The sequence below is a fragment of the Epinephelus lanceolatus genome, chromosome 8 (genome assembly GCF_041903045.1).
Source record: "Epinephelus lanceolatus isolate andai-2023 chromosome 8, ASM4190304v1, whole genome shotgun sequence".
NCBI classification, from domain to species: Eukaryota; Metazoa; Chordata; class Actinopteri; order Perciformes; family Serranidae; genus Epinephelus; species Epinephelus lanceolatus.
Window position 1 is genome coordinate 5,791,582 of NC_135741.1, and position 20,066 is coordinate 5,811,647.

The 20,066-nt window shown below is 43.1% G+C and overlaps 1 protein-coding gene across 1 annotated transcript in view; it reads left to right on the forward strand.

The window, feature by feature from the left end:
• Window positions 1–20,066, forward strand: part of xkr7b (XK, Kell blood group complex subunit-related family, member 7b) — a 126,467-nt gene that overhangs the window by 97,008 nt on the left and 9,393 nt on the right. Inside the window, exons 2-3 of the mRNA XM_033629506.2 lie at window positions 10,108–10,307; window positions 19,377–19,596. Of these exons, the coding sequence (XP_033485397.1) occupies window positions 10,108–10,307; window positions 19,377–19,596 (420 nt within the window). The remainder of the gene's footprint in view (window positions 1–10,107; window positions 10,308–19,376; window positions 19,597–20,066) is intronic.

Consider the following 20,066-nt stretch of genomic DNA (forward strand, 5'->3'; position numbering starts at 1 on the left):
GCTCTCTCCAAACTGTTGCAACAATGTTGGAATCACACAATTATCTAAAGGGGTGGTTCCCAACTGGTCCAGCCTCAGGGTTCTCCTTGGTCATAAAGGTCCACCAGCGTCATATTTGTGTTTGGCCATGTTGTCGAACTAGTTTGCTGTCTCTGTCAAGTAGCTGTCCGTGAGTCTCTCACTCTACAGCAGGAAACAGCATTTGAAAATAAAAGCTCTGTGCTGGAAATTCACTGTACTTCACTGCCAAGTGTGTTTTTACAAACTTGACATGTTCGTGAGTCACATGCTGTCCATTCAGAATGGACCAGCGACCCACCAACTTAGAACAACTGATTGAAAACACTCGTGCCCAACCTGGTTCCCCAGGTGGGGCGTGGCCTTCTTCGTTTTAAGAGGTGTAAGAAAATGTTTTAAAAAAGTGGACATCTCATCTTCTCATGAAGCCAGGGACAACAGCAACTTTAAACAAAGTCAACATCACAAAACTCAGCTCCATTACAGCTCACAAGGTTCAAAACAACTGTCTTATACTAAACATGTTTTCCAAACAAATATAATATGCTAACATTATTTTTACAAACTTGACAAGTTCATGAATCACTTGCGGTGAACCACTGATGGAAAATACTGGTGCCCAACCTGGTTCCCCACGTAAGGCAAGGCCTTCTTCATTTAAGAGGTGTAAGAAAACCTTTAAAAAGAATGTTCACTGGGCTCATATTTCAGGATTTTATTTTTTTGTAAAAAGAGCAAAATAAAATTGTTATATATAAAGTTTAAAGTATTATTCAAGAAACTTTTTTTAATTTATTATCTATTTATGATTGTTTAAAAAAAAAACACAATACAGTGAATCCTATTAAAAAAAAGTTATTATGGATATAACAAACACTCATCTCTATTATTTTTCTTGATATTTTTGGGGGCTTTTTGCCTTTATCTGATAGGACAGCTATGGTGTAAGAGGGCGTGAGTGACTTGCAGCATGACAAAAAAAGTTCTGGAACAAAACAGAGTACTGAAAACTAATATAACAGTTTGCAGCCAGTTTGTTGAACAAACCAGTTACATGTAGGCCCTGTCTACATGTACTGTATATAGATACTGCTGAAAACTGATATTTATGCCTTCACAGTGGCGACAGCTGTGGCCGGAGGCAGCAGTAGACCAGCAGCTCCGGTGTTCTGCAAGGAAAAATTACTGTTTTTGTCAAAGGAGTCTGATGGCTTTGAAGAGAGCGATATAACGGCTGCAGTTTCCCATTGGAGAGGGCTGTCTGATGGCAAAGTAAAGTGGTGAAAATATTCTAAATACAGCCAACACTTTAACTAATTTTTTAAGGTGTCTAAAATATGTTTTGCTTCTGCCTGCATCCAAAGAAGCACATTGCTTAGCTTACATTAGCCCTTTTTAAACAGGAGTTGTGCAAATTTGCAGGAAAGCCCAATCAGTCTTTTTTCAGCATTGGCAGTATAAAATAAAATCGGGGAGTGCAGCAAAATGCTGCCTACCTACTTTTGTCTATACAGAATGCGCCTTTTTCGGGGCAATGGGGGGCGTGAGCAAGGAACAAAACGTGTAGCTCAGCGTGTGACGTAAACAGTGACGTGGGAGGGAAGCCACGGCTGATCAGTCCTTTGGCGATTCTCTCGTAAGTCAGCCCGTTCTTCACCGTCCCCGCCATCTGACAGTTAATGGCCTCTTCGTTTGCGAGGACAAGGAGGGCGCGCAATTCCTTGTCTCCCCAGTTGCTCATCTTTACAGTGTCTGTCAGGTTTGTGTTTCCCTCTTGCTACTAGCTGCTCGCTAATTCCTGCTATCAGCTGTTTCCTGTTTATCCACCGCCAGAGGCTCGCACATGCGGCGTCATCAACAGCTCCTCCCACAAGTCTTCAACAGCCCCTCCCGTTGCCAAATGCCACCTCGGTCTGTTTAAACTAAAAGGGTTCCGCCAATATGTCTACCCTACAAGGCGGAAAATTGGGCACCTCAGATCAACTCGCCAATCCAGCTCTGTGTGTCTAAACGCTCGCAGCTTGCCGGCAAAACGGCCCAACATTAGCTGAAAATCTGGCAGTGTAAAAGGAGCTATTGCTTAGCACTCCTGTCTGCCTCTCTAAACTGGGAGCCTGCTGACCGACATCTACTGTAGGTACTACACAGACTGTGGAGGAGTACCTCGTACAACCCCACTTAAGCAAATCCAAACTATCCCTTAAAGCACAGCACTTGAGTAAATTAACTGAAATAACACTGCAAATAGTTTAATTTTTGGGGAGGCACAATAATTCCACAGCTTCCTGATTGGACTGCACAAATGTTGAAAGGGCTGCTGCTACTTCTGGTGATTTCAGTTAATTTACAAATCTCTGCATCCGTCTCCATTCTGCTGCCGATCGCTGCGTTTCAACTGTTGACCTGTAATATTCATTTAAAGGGGATTTAAATGAAGTGTGTATAACAGTTTAATTTCTTCTGTGTGTGTATTTCTCTCCTTGGGTTCATTCTTGGCTCACCATCACACTTGGCAGCAGTTCTCTAAAGACTCCACACGCACACACACACACACACACACACACACTCAGCTCTTTTCACAAATGTTCAGGGTCTCAGCGGTCCAACTGTGGCCTTGTAGATAGTAGAGTTTTGGCCGAGAGGAGAAGAGGAGGAACAGCGGGAGGAAGGAGGATAAAGTAAGCATATAGTAAGAATACGGGGAGGAGAAATGCAGAGTGACAGCGGCAGGAGTGGAGAGGAGGAGCAGGAGGAGAGGATTCATATAGACTTTATAGATTGGAAGCTGGAGGCAGAGAGAACGCCTGAGGGAAGAGCAAAATAAATTGGAGGGAGAGAGAAAGAGACAATAGCTGCATGAAATTGGATTGAGGGAGGGACAAAATGAGAGATAACAAGCGAAGGAAAGGAGGCAGGAAAAGAGAGGACGGGACAAAAAAGGAGAAAGATGAAGATAAATTGAGAGAGAAAGGACAAAAATCAACACTGAAAGAAAGGTAGAGGAGAGAGACACTCAACAAGTAAGAAATATGACAAGTGGGAGAAAAACAGAAAACAGATAAATAATGAGACAGCATTTTTGATCATATTAACTAATCTTTCCAGACCCACCGAATAATTTGCTCTGTGAATATGTGAACAGTATGTACATGTAAATTAAAGAAAAGACCTTCTCTTTTTAAACACAGAAAAAAAATCTATTTTATTCCATTTCTTTTTTATCACCGTCGTCCCACCAAACTTTTTTGCTTCCTCGTCCAACTCAGATTCAGAATGTTGATCAAAACAGGAAGTGTCGGAGTCTGAGTCACTGGCATTTTCATGCAGTGTACAAGTGGATCTTCTTCCTTTGTTTTTGGACACGGTGGTGCTATGCTATTTCACAACATGTGTAACAGCGCCCCCTATCTTATAACAGTGAAAACACGGTTGCTGGAATATCTCGTCAGCGGTGGGGAAGCATTCTGTCGTAAATGACGGAAAACCTCGGCAATAGCGGGAGTAGTGTTAAAATAACAAAAAGGAAAAGGTAAATCGGGATGTAGAGAAAAGCTAACCCCAGAATTCCACCAGATGCGTGCTGGTTGCGTCTGTGCTCCGGAACGGCAGCGGAGCCGATACATTTCAATTCTAGTTAATGTGTGTGCTTCCACCAGCTGCAGCTGTGCTGCGTTCCAGCTCCGTCACAGCTGTGGTGCTCCGGAGCCCTCCGCAACAGATACGCAGGACTTCTATTTATGTCGGACGCCGGAGCACAACGCAACAATTCAGCACTGATCAGATCGTGTGGGGCAGGAAGTCGTGCACAGCAACACAATAAAACATCCAGTTAATTTTCAAAATAAAATACACAGTGTTCATAGCGGATCATATTTCCCTGCACTACACCTTGAAAACGTCATCATGGGTGGAGGCAGGCCTGAAGTCAACAGGTCAGAGGTTTTCAGACGTCATTTCACCCCGTTGACACCATGGACGAGGAGATGTTAATCATGGAGGTGCACCAAGATGTCTTCCTACTACTCCTCTGGTTTTGTGGTTCTGTTTGTAGAAACTACATCTTGTTATATCGCGCGATTATGCGTGAATTCGCGAGATCTTGTGGGTCCTTGTGACTCCTACTGTCCGGCAGAGCTGCACCGCTCCGCACAGCAAAAGCAGCCGGTGGGTGTTGACAGACAGCGGAGCACGCAGCAGATAACCAGCGCAGCCGTTCCGCAACAGACACGCATCCAGTGGAATTCCGGCGTAAGGCTACTTTTAAAGGAGCAGTGCGTCAAATTTAGGTAGAGTAGGTGAATTCCACGGTTTCCCACACATCCATCCACGTGTCATCTCCATAAATTTATTTGTGGCAGCCTGTTTTGATTTTCTATGTTTGGAGCTGGACCATCAGGCGCAGTGAAAGTGAAACTTAAATGTTCATTGAGCTGTGTCTGAAAGTTGAAAATTTAGCTGACAGCAGCTCCTCTCATCAAATCCAACCTGATCTGGTCTGCTCTGATTGGATTGACTGATCAGTTATCTACTCCGCCATGCAAAACTTTCAGGGATCCACAAAACCCTCCAGATTTGGAGTAGGGACCCAGAGTGACACATGAGGACACACTGGCAAGGTAAAAAAGGAAAGTTAGCGCCCAGAGAGTCGGCCATGTTGCCACAGTAGCCCAGAAAGGACAAACCAAACTCTGGCTTTAGATAGGGAGGGACATTCATGTTTTCACGTCATCGTCCATATTTAACAGACAAGAGCGTGGGAAAATCACTGATATTTTTATTGTGAAACTGCTTTATTTAGTGTTTATTTACCGGTTCAAATCAGCGGGTCAATTTGTTTTGGAGAATAAGAGATCTCTGCAGATAATTGAGCTCCTGATAAAAACCTCCTGAACATCTGGATCTTAAAGTTATCAGAGAAAAGTGGCCATTCGAGGAACTGCAGTTTTAAGCATCGGCTTCATTTTTCAGCCCCTTGAAACAGCATGTGTACAGAAAAGACATAAAAATGAAGAGATCAGAGATAAAAGAGTGAAAGACAATAACAGAGACAGACAAACGGAGAATTACAGAGGTGGAGATGGAGGGACGTAGGGATCGACTGGAGGAGTTCCAGCAGTGCTTGGACAGCAAATTATTTGCAGAGCTACAGATTTCCAGGCCGCCTCGTTGGCCTTCCTGCCTGTCTGTCTGTGTGTGTGTGTGTGTGTGTGTGTGTGTGTGTGTGTGTGTGTGTGTGCACGCGCACACATGAGACATATTATACGTGTGTCTCTGTGTTCAGGTGTGTAGGAGTGTCAAACACATACACACGTGTATCCATGCTTGTCTGTATTTTGCAGGCTTGAACTGCATCATATATGCTGACGTGTGTGTGCCTGTGTGTGCGTGTGTGTGCCTGTGTGTGTGTGTGTGTGTGTGTGTGTGTGTGTGTTTGTGCATGTACTTACACTTCTGGGTTATTTTTACTCCTCTATTTAAAATCTGCTGGGGGATGCAGAAGCACAGGAAGTGAGTGTCGTCTCACTTTTCCTCCAGCGAGCTTCATTTCTCCTCCACAACCCATCCGTCCTGCTGCACTACTACTGTCTGCCATCCTCCTCTCCCATGATGCATCAGTCTTTCCTCCCAGACACAGTAACACCAGGCACATTTCAGCCACATTTATTAGTCATCCATCGAAGGCGTGACCCCTTAAAGCTGTAGTTGGGAACTTTATAACTTTGTCTGTCACTAAACCCACACAGTCGCACATGAGACAGACAATCTGTGAAAAAAAGAACAGGAGGAAAGAAAACTATCTTAGTGTACTGTTCAGCTGTAACATGAGAGCGTTTGTGACCCCGGCTGCCTTGTGGACAACCGTTAAACCCCAACGTAGCGTGGCTTAACGACCGGAGCAAACTTTCTCATTTTACAGCTAAACACTAAAATGTTTCTGAAAACATTTGAGGTGAGAAATAGGCAATGCAGCAACAGAATCCTGTTCATATTTGATCAGCGCTGCCTAATTTGACAGTTTGACAGCAGTTCACGCGCAGTGATTGACAGCTGCATTAGAGACTCCATGACTCTGATTGGTTGTTTTCGTTCAGCCGCAGTGGATTCTTACAAATGCCATTAGAAGTTTTTTCACAGACTATCTGTGTCATGTTCTACTGTGTGAATTAGGGATGCACAATATTGGACTTTTTGCCGATGTCTGATATGCTGATAGATAACTTATTTGGCGATAACCAATACTGATATTGATATATCCACTTTTTCCCCACCTGATTTTAGTGATCATCAAGTCTCTTCTGTAGTGGAATTAGCATCATATTATTCATGCATACTCTTATTGTGACGGCCCACCAGCAGATGGAGACATGAAATACAATACTTATCAATGTATAATATTTATTTATCATAAAAAATAAGAAAAGGCATTTTGGCCGATTCATGTATCAGCTTATACAGATGACATCAGTGGCGGCTGCTGGTCTTTCAAGGAGGGGAAGCTCATTTTCGGCCTACATCATAAAATGTGTCTGTTTATTTATACGTAAATTCTACCCTCTGGGGCTGCTGCGCGAGGCTAGTGTGACCGCTTGTGAGTGCTTTGGGACGGTGGAGGGGCTCACAGCAGCACTCACTGCTCGTTGGGGACAGTAACTGCAGAGCAACAGAAGTCAGAGTCTCCAAACACGAGTGCAGTCTCCAATAACATCAGAACAAGATGCTAGATTTGTCGCTAGTCGTTTTTAACAAAGAAAAAGTCACTAAGAGGATTGGAAAAGTCTCCAGATCAACTCGGAACAACGGAATGAAACTTGAAAAATGCTCTGGTGGTGGTTTATATTTCAACATCGCTGATTCGCTCATTTCGCTGTCAATCAAAAAGGGATTCAGCCTCAGACAGATCATCCAATCATCATGCAGAAGCCCAGCGTCCAGGCCAGCCGAGGCCAGCCCACTGCCCCATAGACCCCCAGAGACGCTGAGCGCCCAATGGGCGGGACAAAACCAAGCATATCCAATGACTGTCTAGTTTCGCTGCAGTGGAACAACCCACTCTATGCTTCCCCATAAAGGTTCTTTTAAAACAAAATTTAGTTGAATAACTTGTAGCACATGGGGTGGCACGGCGGTGCAGTGGTTAGCATTGAAAAAAATAATCTTACCTTATACGTATAACTAGTTTGTTTTGACGTCATGCCCTCTTCATTTTAGCCATTTGTTTGCTTCCCTGACTTCCATTTCTCTCTTCCTGCGCTGAGCTGAACAGCCAATCAGAGTGATTTTATTCACTGGCACCGCCATCTCAGACGCCAATTAGTGAATAAACGCTGAATTGGCCAGAGGAAAGTCAACAAGATCCAACAAGGGCTAACGGTGCAGAACACACCAAAGGGTGACAGACGCTCACCAACAGATCAACGCTGAACAACAGCCAACCGTCACCTTGGTGTGTCAGGGCCTTCAGGAAACAGATGTACTTCCATTAGAACCAACACCAGTCACACACCTGGAAGTACAAACAAAGACTGCTCGTCACTTGTGCCGGGTTCACACTATACGATATCAGTTCGATTACAGCCCGACGCAGTGCTGTACGGCATCAGCTCAGATCATGAACAACAATGAGTGTCATACGTGATAATCCATCCTTTTATCTCATGTAGTGTGTCATAGCAGACGACAACCAACGCCACGTCTGTGACACCTCATGCGGTTCAGATAGAAAGTCTAGCATGTTTGATTTTCTCTTTGTCATTCATGTCTTCTCTCTCTATCTGTTCAAAATTAAAAGCCCATTTTAATTTTGGTTGAGAGAATCTAATAAAATATCAATACATTTTCTTTAATTGTGAAACATTTGCAGGAACTTGTGGAGGATACAGTGACTTGCATTGCTTGCATGCGGTACTTCAAATGTAGCTCCTGCCATCTGCTGGCACTTTTTACGTGACTACGATAACATTTCTGCTGCCACAAGACCAGACACAGTGACTGAAATAATAAAAATAACAAAAATAATCTGATGACATCATGCATGTCGTGAAAGACGAGCAGAGATGATTGGTGTGGACCATCGTGTAGTGTGTCATGTCTGTCGGCCAAGTCACGGCACGATTTCATGACTCCACAATTGCCTAATCTGACAAAGTGACTGTTGGAACCGACAAAAATGTGTAGTCTGAACCAGGCATTAGACACACACATGATGCTGTATTATTCATTGGTGATAGCTTTTCTAATTCATGAAAATACTTTAATCACAAATCCACAGCTCACTGTGTTCATTTCACTGTCAGCGTAAAACAACTTCTTCCTTCTAACATTGTTTCCTCAGTCATAGTATAAACCTGTTTTTCAAAAAGTTATCCTGTGTTTTTCTCACACTCTCCACTCCTGCTCCCGACTGACAGCAGTGTCTCTGTGATGCAGACCTCATGCTGCACCAGCAGGTGAAAATAAAACCTCCAGCACACAGAAGCATTTCAGATCTTTGAGCGGCGCTGCCCCTCCTCTCCTCACATCATTTCTCTCCAAAAATCGAGGCTACTCTGCAGCGTGTGCCTGTTGACCCGCTGCAACCCGGCGACTGATTCCGTCACTGACACAAAAGAAACAACAAAACAAAAGCACATCAGAGTTGAACAGTGACAGGTGAGGGTAAAGGTGTTTCCCTGGAGAAACACACAGCACTCTGAGGTGTTTTTATCTCCCAGGAGAGCGGCGTGCTGATGGTTCACATTTTTCTCCTGGAAGATGTCGTTTAGATTTTTATTCTGTTATACTCTTGTACCAGCTTGTGTTTACATCGGTTGAGCTTCTCTAATGAAGATTGCTGCTCTAAAATATACACCTACAGCGTCTTCATCAGACTGAACACTTCAGTGTAAACAAGAAGCCTCCCTCACTGAGATCCTGTTGTTTTTCTCTTTAGAGTAAGTGATTACTCCCATAAAACACTGCTCTGTTTATGGCAGTCAGAGTGTGCACGCTTACGGGAAAATGAAAGAGATGTAAATCTGCCAAACCAGAAAAAAAAGTATGTTGTGCTGGGAAACAGTAGCACCCCAAAAAATGTTTCATAGGGGGTGGCCAGATTATTAGGGACACCTTGCTAGTACCAGGTGGGACCCCTTTTGCCTTCAGAACTGCCTTAATTCTTGGTGTCATAGATTCAACAAGGTGCTGGAAACATTCCTCAGAGATTTTGGTCCATATTGACATGATGACATCACACAGTTTCCATCATGAGAATCTCCCGTTCCAGCACATCCCAAAGGTGCTCTATTGGACTGAGATCTGGTGACTGTGGAGGCCATTGGAGTACAGTGAACTCATTGTCATGTTTGAGATGATGTGAGCTTTGTGACATGGTGCGTTATCCTGCTGGAAGTAGCCATCAGAAGATGGGTACACTGTGGTCATAAAGGGATGGACACGCTCAGCAACAATACTCAGGTAGGCTGTGGTGTTTAAACCATGCTCAGTTGGTACTAAGAAAATCTCCCCCACACCATTACACCACCAGCAGCAGCCTGAAGCGTTGATACAAGGCAGGATGGATCCATGCTTCCATCTGAATGTGGTTTTTCCAATCTTCTATTGTCCAGTTTTGGTGAGAAAACCAGTGTGAATTGTAGCCTCAGTTTCCTGTTGTTAGCTGACAGGAGTGGCACCTGGTGTGGTCTTCTGCTGCTGTAGCCCATCTGCTTCAAGGTTGGACAAGGTGTTGTTGCTTCAGAGATGGTCTTCTGCACACCTTGGTTGGAACCAGTGCTTATTTGACTTCCTGTTGCCTTTCTATCATCTTGAACCAGTCTGGTCATTCTCCTCTGACCTCTGGCATCAACAAGGCATTTTGGCTCACTGGATATTTTCTCTTGTTGGGACCATCCTCTGTAAACCCTAGAGATGGTTGTGTGTGAAAAAGATCAACAGGAAATGAAATAAAACACATTGTGGGAGCAAAGAAAAATGTGCAGATTCATCTGATTGCCACTAAAAGTCTCCAGTCCTGTAAAAATGATGATCTGACAAAAGTGGAGTTTAGTAACAAGTATCACTACTCTAAACCTCTCTGCCTCTCACCCTCAGGTACATCCACGCCCTCTACCTGGGCGCCCAGAGCCGTTGGCACAGCAACGGGCCCAGCCGCCACTTCCACTGGCGGCTAATGTTTGAGAGCGCCGACATCACCATGCTGCGCCTCCTGGAGGCCTTCCTGAAGTCGGCTCCGCAGCTCGTCCTCCAGCTGAGCATCATGATCCACGGAAACACCGTCCTCCCTCTGCAAGGTCAGTGACATCCTGAGCACCTCCTGCTCCAACAGTTCGTAAAGTTTGACTGATATGATAAAACTGCGCTCACCAAGTTAAGTGCTGAAATCTGGGACACCGCTATATCGCTATAATAAAGTCAGACTGAGGAAGAGGAGTTGTAAACAAGCCAGATTATTGAAACCACTTCACCACAGTGAAGTTTTTGAGCACAATATGATTATTACTGATGAAAACTATGAAAATAAGATCCAAGCTGTAACAAGACAGAATTATCCTTTGAGAAAACTGATGGTTATCTCCTTTTATTGGACTTCATTTTATTGGATTGTATCAGCAGTAATCAGCCACGAGAGAGAGACTAAGGTTTAATGAAGGGTGTGTGTGTGTGTGTGTGTGTGTGTGTGTGTGCGTGAGTGTGTGTGTGTGTGTGTGTGTGTGTGTGTGTGTGTGTGTTGAAGGCAGATATCAGTAGGACAGTCGATGCGTTATTCATGCACCTCTTACAAGAAGCAGATTGGCCTTTGATGAATAAAACAAAACTTTCTCTCTGAGTGAAACACACACACACGCTGAAGACACACACACACACACACACACAAGTCAAGTGTCAGACACGTATTTGTACAAAACACACAAAGAAGCTACACGAATACACAACACACTCATGTGACCAACAAAAAAATCTTGAGTGACGTGCATTCCCACATTTATCAGGTGTTCCACCCGCAGATTCTGTGAGGGACACTGAGTGAATGTAACAGCGTAGTGTGGCATGGAGAGGGATGTGCACGACCGCAGTGCTGGTCATCAGAGCAAACCAGCCGAGAGCAGCTGCGGTCCAGCTCGTTATTTCATTCAGGAAGCTCAGTGGAGCTTTGACAGTCAACAGAGGCACATTCATGGCCCTTTAACAGTGTTTCTGTTCAGAAACTTGTGCTGTAGCTGAGCTGGTGGCTCCCCTGCAAGAGGTGTGGGTGTGGGAGAAAGAAGTACATAGTCTTAGCCCTGCTGCTGTAGTGCTTTATCATGGTAAAGTCAACATTACTCAGCTCCTCCAGGATGCTTTGATCACAACAGTTTAAATTTTGTCCAGTCACTGCAACTTTAGTGCAAATTTGCTCTCTGTCTTTATCATGAGACTGCTGCTGCGGGATCGGAGCACTGTTCCTGGGACACACACACACACACACACACACAGTGGCAGGGCTAACTGTTAGCATCACACAGCTAATGTCATCCAATGGTTATTAACAGGTTTAACAACAAAGTTCAGCTGTTTCTGTTTTGGCTTGTTGTCAGATGTTACCCACTGCTGCGAGGCTTTGACCCAAGCACCAATATGATGAGTAGGGAGGAGAGAATGTTTTGCTGTGTTAGCTCATGCTAACTGGACAAAAAGAGCAATAAAAGAGCGGCTCGTGGTCCTTCAGCTCTGCGTCGAGCGGCAGTTAAATATAAAGGTCATGATCATGACCGTGTTATTACCTGACATGCTTAGGCCTCCATAGTCAATATGTGGAACGTTTGATACGTTTCTGTACCCCTACATTCACCTTGCCTCTCCCCTTTTACTGTTGTACTCTGTGGGAGAGGTAAGCGACATTGCTCTGGTAGTCATTTCTGTGTTTTAGTGCTGTTAAGCTGTTTATGAGTTCATTTTTTAGCCTAAAATTATTGTATAACTAGTCCATACCCATTGAGTGCACAGTTGCCCACGTACAGTTTCACATGGTGTGTGTTTGGGATACAGGTCATAGGAAATTGCACATTAAATAGTCAACTGAACCAATTAAGAAAAGCAATGTATTCAGAGTTTTTGTGCATTTGATAGTACGATTGCTTTATTGAAAGTACAGTACCATTGCCAATAGTGGGATAGTTAGTGGGCTAAAACTGTACATTAGTAGTTGAGGTAGCACGTTGAAAGGCAGATAGTTAAACTGTTTAAAGAACATTGGTCCACAGGGGGAGCCACAGTGATCGGTCGCATTTTAGCCATTTTGAAGCATATCTACATATCTACCAAGTTTAGTAAAAATCCATATGGCGGTTAGGCCTAGATAAGAAATGAGCTCTCTAGCGCCCCCATTTTGTTTGATGGGGTCAATAATGGAGGGGTCCCCTCAGATTATGTGTGGTCATATGCCTACAAAGTTGCGTGGTGATGGGTGAAACCCTTGAGATGTTATACACCTTTATGTGATGAGCCACGCCCTCCGCAATATTCATTGCCTTATAGAAGCTCAGTTTTAGTAAGTTTTCCAACTTTTGCCAAGAGGGAACTTTAGATATTGGTCCCTAGATTATGTTCACCCAGTTTCATGCAGATCGCTCAAACTTCCTAGGAAGAGATCCATTTGAAGTGTTTTTCAAAAAATTCAAAATGGCGGAAAATCTTTATAAACGGAAGTTATGGGTTCTTGAGACAAATGTGTTCCTCATGAGGAGAGGCATCTCTGTGCAAAGTTTCATGTCTCTACGACATACAGGGCATGAGATATGCCCATTCAAAGTTTGCAATTTCAATCGGTTGCTATAGCGCCCCCCTTTGGCCAATTGATGTAATATTGCTTCATTGGCATCCTCCCATGACCCTCTACCACTGTGCCAAATTTCACATGGATTGACCAAGTCAGTGAGGAGAAAAACATGGAACAGACACACAGAGTTTTTGTCATTATATAGCTATTTGTGTAGGGGCTCGAGTTATATGGTCATAATTGACAGAAGATTTCGTTTTCGCCTCTTGCTGTCAGATTTGTCAGGAATAAATGGAGATCACCTCCAAAGATATCCTCCGTCTGGGCCTCTTCATATCTACATAATGCCACAGACATCACCAGAGTCCACTGGTTACATATATATTATGTTGATAGGGACTGGGATGTCTACATACGTATACGTCAACTGCCCCCTCAAAGTGTTACGTTTGTGTTCTAATACCTTTTCTGAACATCTTAAATCTTTCCCTTGACAAAAACCCTCATATCATTAAAAAAACTAAAACTACACTGAAGCTATTAAATGTTAAGCTAAAACTTAACATTTTTAAACAATAAAAACTAAACTTAAAAGAACAAACACACTCTGGAAACTAACTGAAACTAAACTGAATTAAAAACAGATATTAAAATGAAAATAAATAAAAAATACAAAACTATAGAGACTAAAAAGACCGTCCTCGCTCAAACACTGTCCTCTCTTGAGGTCCAAAACCTAAAGTCCTCACAAAAATACAATTATCAGAGCGCGCGCACACACACACACACACACACACACACTTCTGTCTGTGCTCGCTAAACTGCCGTCTGTTAATATTCATACATGTTTGGGCACATGTATCATACAGCACAGACATTCCCACACAGCTAATGTCACCTCAGAGCTGATATAGCTCATTGATTCATCCATCAGCCAACCAATCAAATTATTCAACTCACTGCTGCCAATTAATCATTCAAGTCATCTGTTTAGTACAAATCCCAAACATTTGCCGGTTCCAGTTTCTCCAAATGTTGGGATTTGCTGGGCTTTCCAAGCATGACAAACTGCATCTGTCTCTTTCTACCCATAATCCCCTTTGTTTTGGGTTCATTTCCTCTGTTGGTGCTTTGGTTTGTTTTCTTAAAATGCATTCCAGGGAACGTGACACGTCACTGGTCGGACTCGCGGGGTTTATCAACTCCGGTATCAGCAAGAGGTGGTTGTTCGGTAGAAAACAGTTTAAAGACAAGATCAATTCATAAGACATAATAAAGATGCAGATAAAAGCAGATAAATCATATATTTACCAACACATCTAGATGTAAGTTTAAAAAAAAATTGTGTGTATCATATAGCAACACTTATAACCTACAAAACTCCACACCTCAGCTCTGGTTCATGCTTATGTCATCTAGGCAACTCAGTTCACCGGTTCCTCTTTACTCACAGCCAGTATATATCTATATACCCCGGCCTCACAGTCACTCTTTGCCAGATTGTTCTGAGACCCTCATCAGCTTTCTGTCCCTGATCTTGAGATCTGCTTCTGTGTCCTTGTTACTGTCTGACGATGACGCTGCGGCGTAAGTGTTCCCATTTGCTTATCTGTGGTTTCCTGGTCCAGAGACATTCAGTGTGTCGCCACACTCGCCACTGTGTGCGCGTCCTGTGAGGACTCAGCCACCGGCTTCTCAATCGTCTGCCTGGCTTCAGCCTACCTTCTGCCTGTCCCATTCTGATTCGTTTAGTATCTATATACAGACTCTACATTCAGTGAATGTAGAGTCTGTAGGCAAACCCCGGAGATCTTGCCTCCGGAAGAAGAATGGAAGAGCCCTGGTTTCCGGTTGTAGGCTGTTTGTAGTCCGCTTGATATTGACCAATCACGTTTGAGCCGGCTGCAGTTGTTGCCAGGTTAAACGGTCCGTGCTGTGAACTAACAAGGCGGAACATAATTGGCGTCGCTGCAAACTCTGAATCCATCACAATGGTTCAGCATATTTACTTATATATAAATGGAAGTCGGAAACGGAAATTCACCTCCTCCGCCCAAATCAAACCGGAATGCCAAAAAATCGGGGGTCTGCCCCCAGAGGCTGTATCGCCGTCTACCGGAAGTCAGACGCCAAATACGGCCAATGGGTTCCAAGAATGTGATTCGTCTAACCTTGTCTCCAAAGTTGTCGAAATCCATTGCTTGGTCAGTGACTTCAGGTGTCAGACACAGACGAAAAAAACGTCCTTTCATGTTGGCATGATACTCGGCTGCTTGCAATTATTCTGTAACATCGCCTAGCAGCAGGAAGTCCAAGTCGAGCGGGCAGGAAGGGTGGTGGATGGGACCAACAAACCCTGGACTTTCACCTGGGAGCCGGTAGTTGCTTCTCGTATGAATGTAGAATGTTGTTTTTTTTTTCCTGAACCTAATCGCGTGCTCTTGTTTACATCCCGGCACTGGTGCGATATGTCATGACTTACGATCAGAATGTTTTGGCATTTTACCTGGAGGTCTATGAGAATTGACTCGCTTCTGGAGCCAGCCTCAAGTGGTCATTCAAAGAACTGCAGGTTTTGGCACCTCCACATTGGCTTCATTTTTCTGCCTGGAGGTTACTGCTTCCTCTAAACCCACAGTGAAATAAAGCTGCTGTCCTGACGTGAACATGGAGTGAAATCCACAACCAAAGAACACAAGTTAACAGAACATCCTCTGAAGTTTGTTTTGTTGGCACAACAAGTGTTTTTCTATACTCTAACAACTTGTAATCCATATTTATGCAAACGAGCGTGAGCAGGCGTTCAAGGTGTTTCAACTACAACGAACACAAAACTGGAATCCAAGAAAAACACTGCAGTCTGCATAGCAATTGAGTACAATGTAAATGTAATAAAGCAAAAAGTCCTGCATTCTTTTAAGGCATTTTGATACAAGGGAAAAGAGGAAAATAAAAATAAAAAGCCAGTTTTCTTATACAAAACCCAAAACCAGTGAAGTTGGCATGTTGTGTAAACCGTAAATAAAAACAGAATACAATGATTTGCAAATCCTTTTCAACCTATATTCAATTGAATACACTGCAAAGACAAGTTACTTAATGTTCGAACAGGAAACTTTGTAATTTCTTGCAAATATTAGCTCATTTGGAATTTGATGCCTGCAACATGTTTCAAAAAAGCTGGCACAAGTGGCAAAAAAGACTGAGAAAGTTGAGGAATGCTCATCAAACACTTATTTGGAACATCCCACAGGTGAACGGGCTAATTGGGAACAGGTGGGTGCCATGATTGGGTATAAAAGCAGCTTCCCTGAAATGCTCAGTCATTCACAAACAAGGATGGGGCGAGGGTCACCACTTAGTGAACAAATGCGTGAGCTGATTGTCGAACAGTTTAAGAACAACATTCCTCAACGAGCTATTGCAAGAAATTTAGGGATTTCATCATCTACGGTCCGTAATATCGTCAAAAGGTTCAGAGAATCTGGAGAAATCACTGCACGTAAGCGACAAGGCCGAAAACCAACATTGAATGCCTGTGACCTTCGATCTCTCAGGCGGTACTGCATCAAAAACCGACATCAGTGTGTAAAGGACATCACCACATGGGCTCAGGAACACTTCAGAAAACCACTGTCAGTAACTACAGTTCGTCGCTACATCTGCAAGTGCAAGTTAAAACTCTACAATGCAAAGCGAAAGCCATTCATCAACAGCACCCAGAAACGCCGCCGGCTTCGCTGGGCCCGAGCTCATCTAAGATGGACTGATGCAAAGTGGAAAAGTGTTCTGTGGTCTGACGAGTCCACATTTCAAATTGTTTTTGGAAACTGTGGACGTCGTGTCCTCCGGACCAAAGAGGAAAAGAACCATCCGGACTGTTATAGGCACAAAGTTCAAAAGCCAGCATCTGTGATGGTATGGGGGTGTATTAGTGCCCAAGGCATGGGCAACTTACACATATGTGAAGGCACCATTAATGCTGAAAGGTACATACAGGTTTTGGAGCAACATATGTTGCCATCCAAGCAACGTCTTTTTCATGGACGCCCCTGCTTATTTCAGCAAGACAATGCCAAGCCACATTCTGCACGTGTTACAACAGCATGGCTCCATAGTAAAAGAGTGCGGGTACTAGACTGGCCTGCCTGTAGTCCAGACCTGTCTCCCATTGAAAATGTGTGGCGCATTATGAAGCGGAAAATACGACAACGGAGACCCCGGACTGTTGAACAACTTAAGCTGTACATCAAGCAAGAATGGGAAAGAGTTCCACCTGAAAAGCTTCAAAAATTGGTCTCCTCAGTTCCCAAACGTTTACTGAGTGTCGTTAAAAGGAAAGGCGATGTAACACAGTGGTAAAAAGGCCCCTGTGCCAACTTTTTTGCAATGTGTTGCTGCCTTTAAATTCTAAGTTAATGATTATTTGCAAAAAAAAAATAAAGTTTCTCAGTTTGAACATTAAACATCTTGTCTTTGCAGTGTATTCAATTGAATATAAGTTGAAAAGGATTTGCAAATCATTGTATTCTGTTTTTATCTACGATTTACATAACGTGCCAACTTCACTGGTTTTGGGTTTTGTATATGTTTTTTAAAAAGAAGGAAAAGGCAGTACAAAGCTGCAGAGAGATGATTTATACAAAAACAGTTTTGGCAGGATGCCACATTTCCCCCAAACAGTGATCATATAGACCTAAAAAACTGCTCCTGGAAGTCATCCTCAAAGCAGAAACTTGTTTTCAACAGCAGTAGTTTTGTAAATATCAATTTCAAATATCAGTGAGTTTCTGCATGAGAGGAATGTTCAAGTTCTCTTCATAAAAAAAATCCAGGATGATCAAAATGACATTAAAATGCAAAGTTGGTGCAGCTCTTTCTCTGCTCAAATTTTAATGCCTTCTCAGTGTGATTCATGGCTAATTTGAGACAAGACTGCATGATTAACACACATGAATGTTTAATGTGTTAAACTGCACTCTGGGTGGCTCGCAGTACGCCTCACAGTTACGTGCGCAGGCTAATGATCGTTTGACTTCAGTAAAAAAAATGGTTCCAGTCCATCTGAATGAGCGAAGAGGAAACGCATTTAAAGGTGCTACATTAGCATTTTAGCATCAATTGATTACTCATTCATTAATTTTGAGACGTTATTCCATCTGATGGAAACAGAAGTCGTTTTCCTATTGTGTGATTTTCACAAGCACAAAATATCTTAAAGGAATACTTCACCCACAAAATGACCATTTGTATATAAATCGCTCACCATGTGTTAATCTTTCTGGCATTCCTCCACAGCGAACAAAGAATTCAAAAACAGAGAAAATTCTTGATGATCTGAAGTCATAGGGGGCCGAGTTTAACAACGGCAAAATTATATCAAAATATCTGCTTACAAACTCTCACACAGCTCCTGCAGCATAACCCAAGTCTCATTAATCCAGGCGTATGCTCAGTGCTTCCCAAACATGTTTTTCACTAAAACCGTAATATTTAAACAGTCTCACGCACAGCTGAGTATCGTGCCTGGGCAAGTGCATGCGTTTGAACTCTGCGTAATAAATGATGAGTGGTTTAATTAGTAATGTTTTAGTAAAAACACACGTGTAAAGTACTGAGCATACGACGGAATAAAGTTATTCTGCACAAGTTGTATAACACGCATCATATAGCCTGTTTACCTGAAGTCCTGAGTGCAGAGCTGATCTTCTTCCAGGTGCTGTTTATAAGTGTGTCTGTTTATAAGTTTTTCGTCTGTGGGACAGTTGTAAAGCTCTGGGTAGCCCTGCACTAACATGATCAACTTTCCCGTGTTTATCAGACTGAATATTTACAGAGGAAGGGAAAGATATCTGTGAGCTGTCTTGACTGCTGAGCGTGGACACTTCCTGTGTCTGTCCTTTCAAATTAAGGTTTTGATTTATTTTGACAAGGCGTAGCTCCTAATAGAGTTTCACTTTTTTGTTTTTTGTTTTCTGTAGCTAAGCGACCAATGAAATCTTGCCGTCTAATGATGTTTCTGGTCGACCAACGTTTGGTCGACCATTAGGGGGCAGCCCTAATAAACTCACTGGCTATTTACAAAGCTTGCAGCTTTCATAAGCTGGTGGAGTTGGTCAGTTGTCATGGCCGTCACACTTGGTGGTTAAAAGCTTCGAAAAAGCTCATGAATGGACCCTGACTTAAGATTCTCATGTTAGTATTTCCTGTCATGCTCTACCTTTAAAATACTTTAGGTATTTGTAACTGTTTATTTTTGCTCTTCAGTGGATTCATACAGAAGCCTTAAATTTCAATACCTTTCTTCTGCAAATATTTTGTTTTACAATATCACTGTTGTAGTTAAGACCCATCAGTCGATTCCACTTTGGAGACACTATAGTGCACAATGACTGAATTGCAGCCTCAGAGTTACTTTGACAGAAATATTGGTGTTTGATTCCAGTGTGTTTGTTATAATCAGACTTTGTTTTATCTGCTTTTTTATCTCTATTTCTTTCTTTCATTTCCCCCTTCATCACCAAAATGTCTTTGTATTTCTATTTCCTCTGTTCTCTTCCTCTTATTTTTCTCTCTGTCTCTCTCTCTTCGTCTGTCCCTCCAGGCCTCTCGGCCTCGGCCTCTCTGGTCTCTCTGGCCTGGATGATCGCCTCCTACCAGAAGGTTCTCCGGGACTCCCGCGACGACAAGCTGCCCATGTCCTACAAGGCCGTGATCACCCAAATGCTGTGGCACTTCTTCACCATCGGGGCGAGGACAGTGGCCTTCGCCCTCTTCGCATCCGTCTTCCAGCTCTACTTCGGCATTTTCATCGTCAGCCACTGGTGCGCCATATGTGACCTGATGCAAAGACTTTGGGTCCACGATGAGAAGCTTAGCATTTGACCCATAGAAAGTTATGAATTAAGATGTGTTTTTAATAGTTTTCAGGAGAAAACTGTCAGTCCTTTCAATTTTGCTTTTGACAGGCTGACACCCATTAACCAGAAGCTAATTAGTTCATTTCAAAAAATGCAGAATCATGTGAAATACAAGAGGCTCAAGAGGCTTTTCCATTTAGTCCAGCACTATATTGAGTTTTAGTGCCACATATCAACACACTATCCATTTAGAAGTGGTGAAATTTTAATGTTTAATAATGTCAATATCTTACTCTTTATCTTATTTGCTGTTGTCTTTGCTGACAGACAGCCGGCCTGCCACATTAAGATGCGGAAACATAGTGCCCACTGCCCACGTATGTCCAGTCACTACTGGTTAGCTAACATTAGCTTTTGCTGCTTTGCACTGCTAG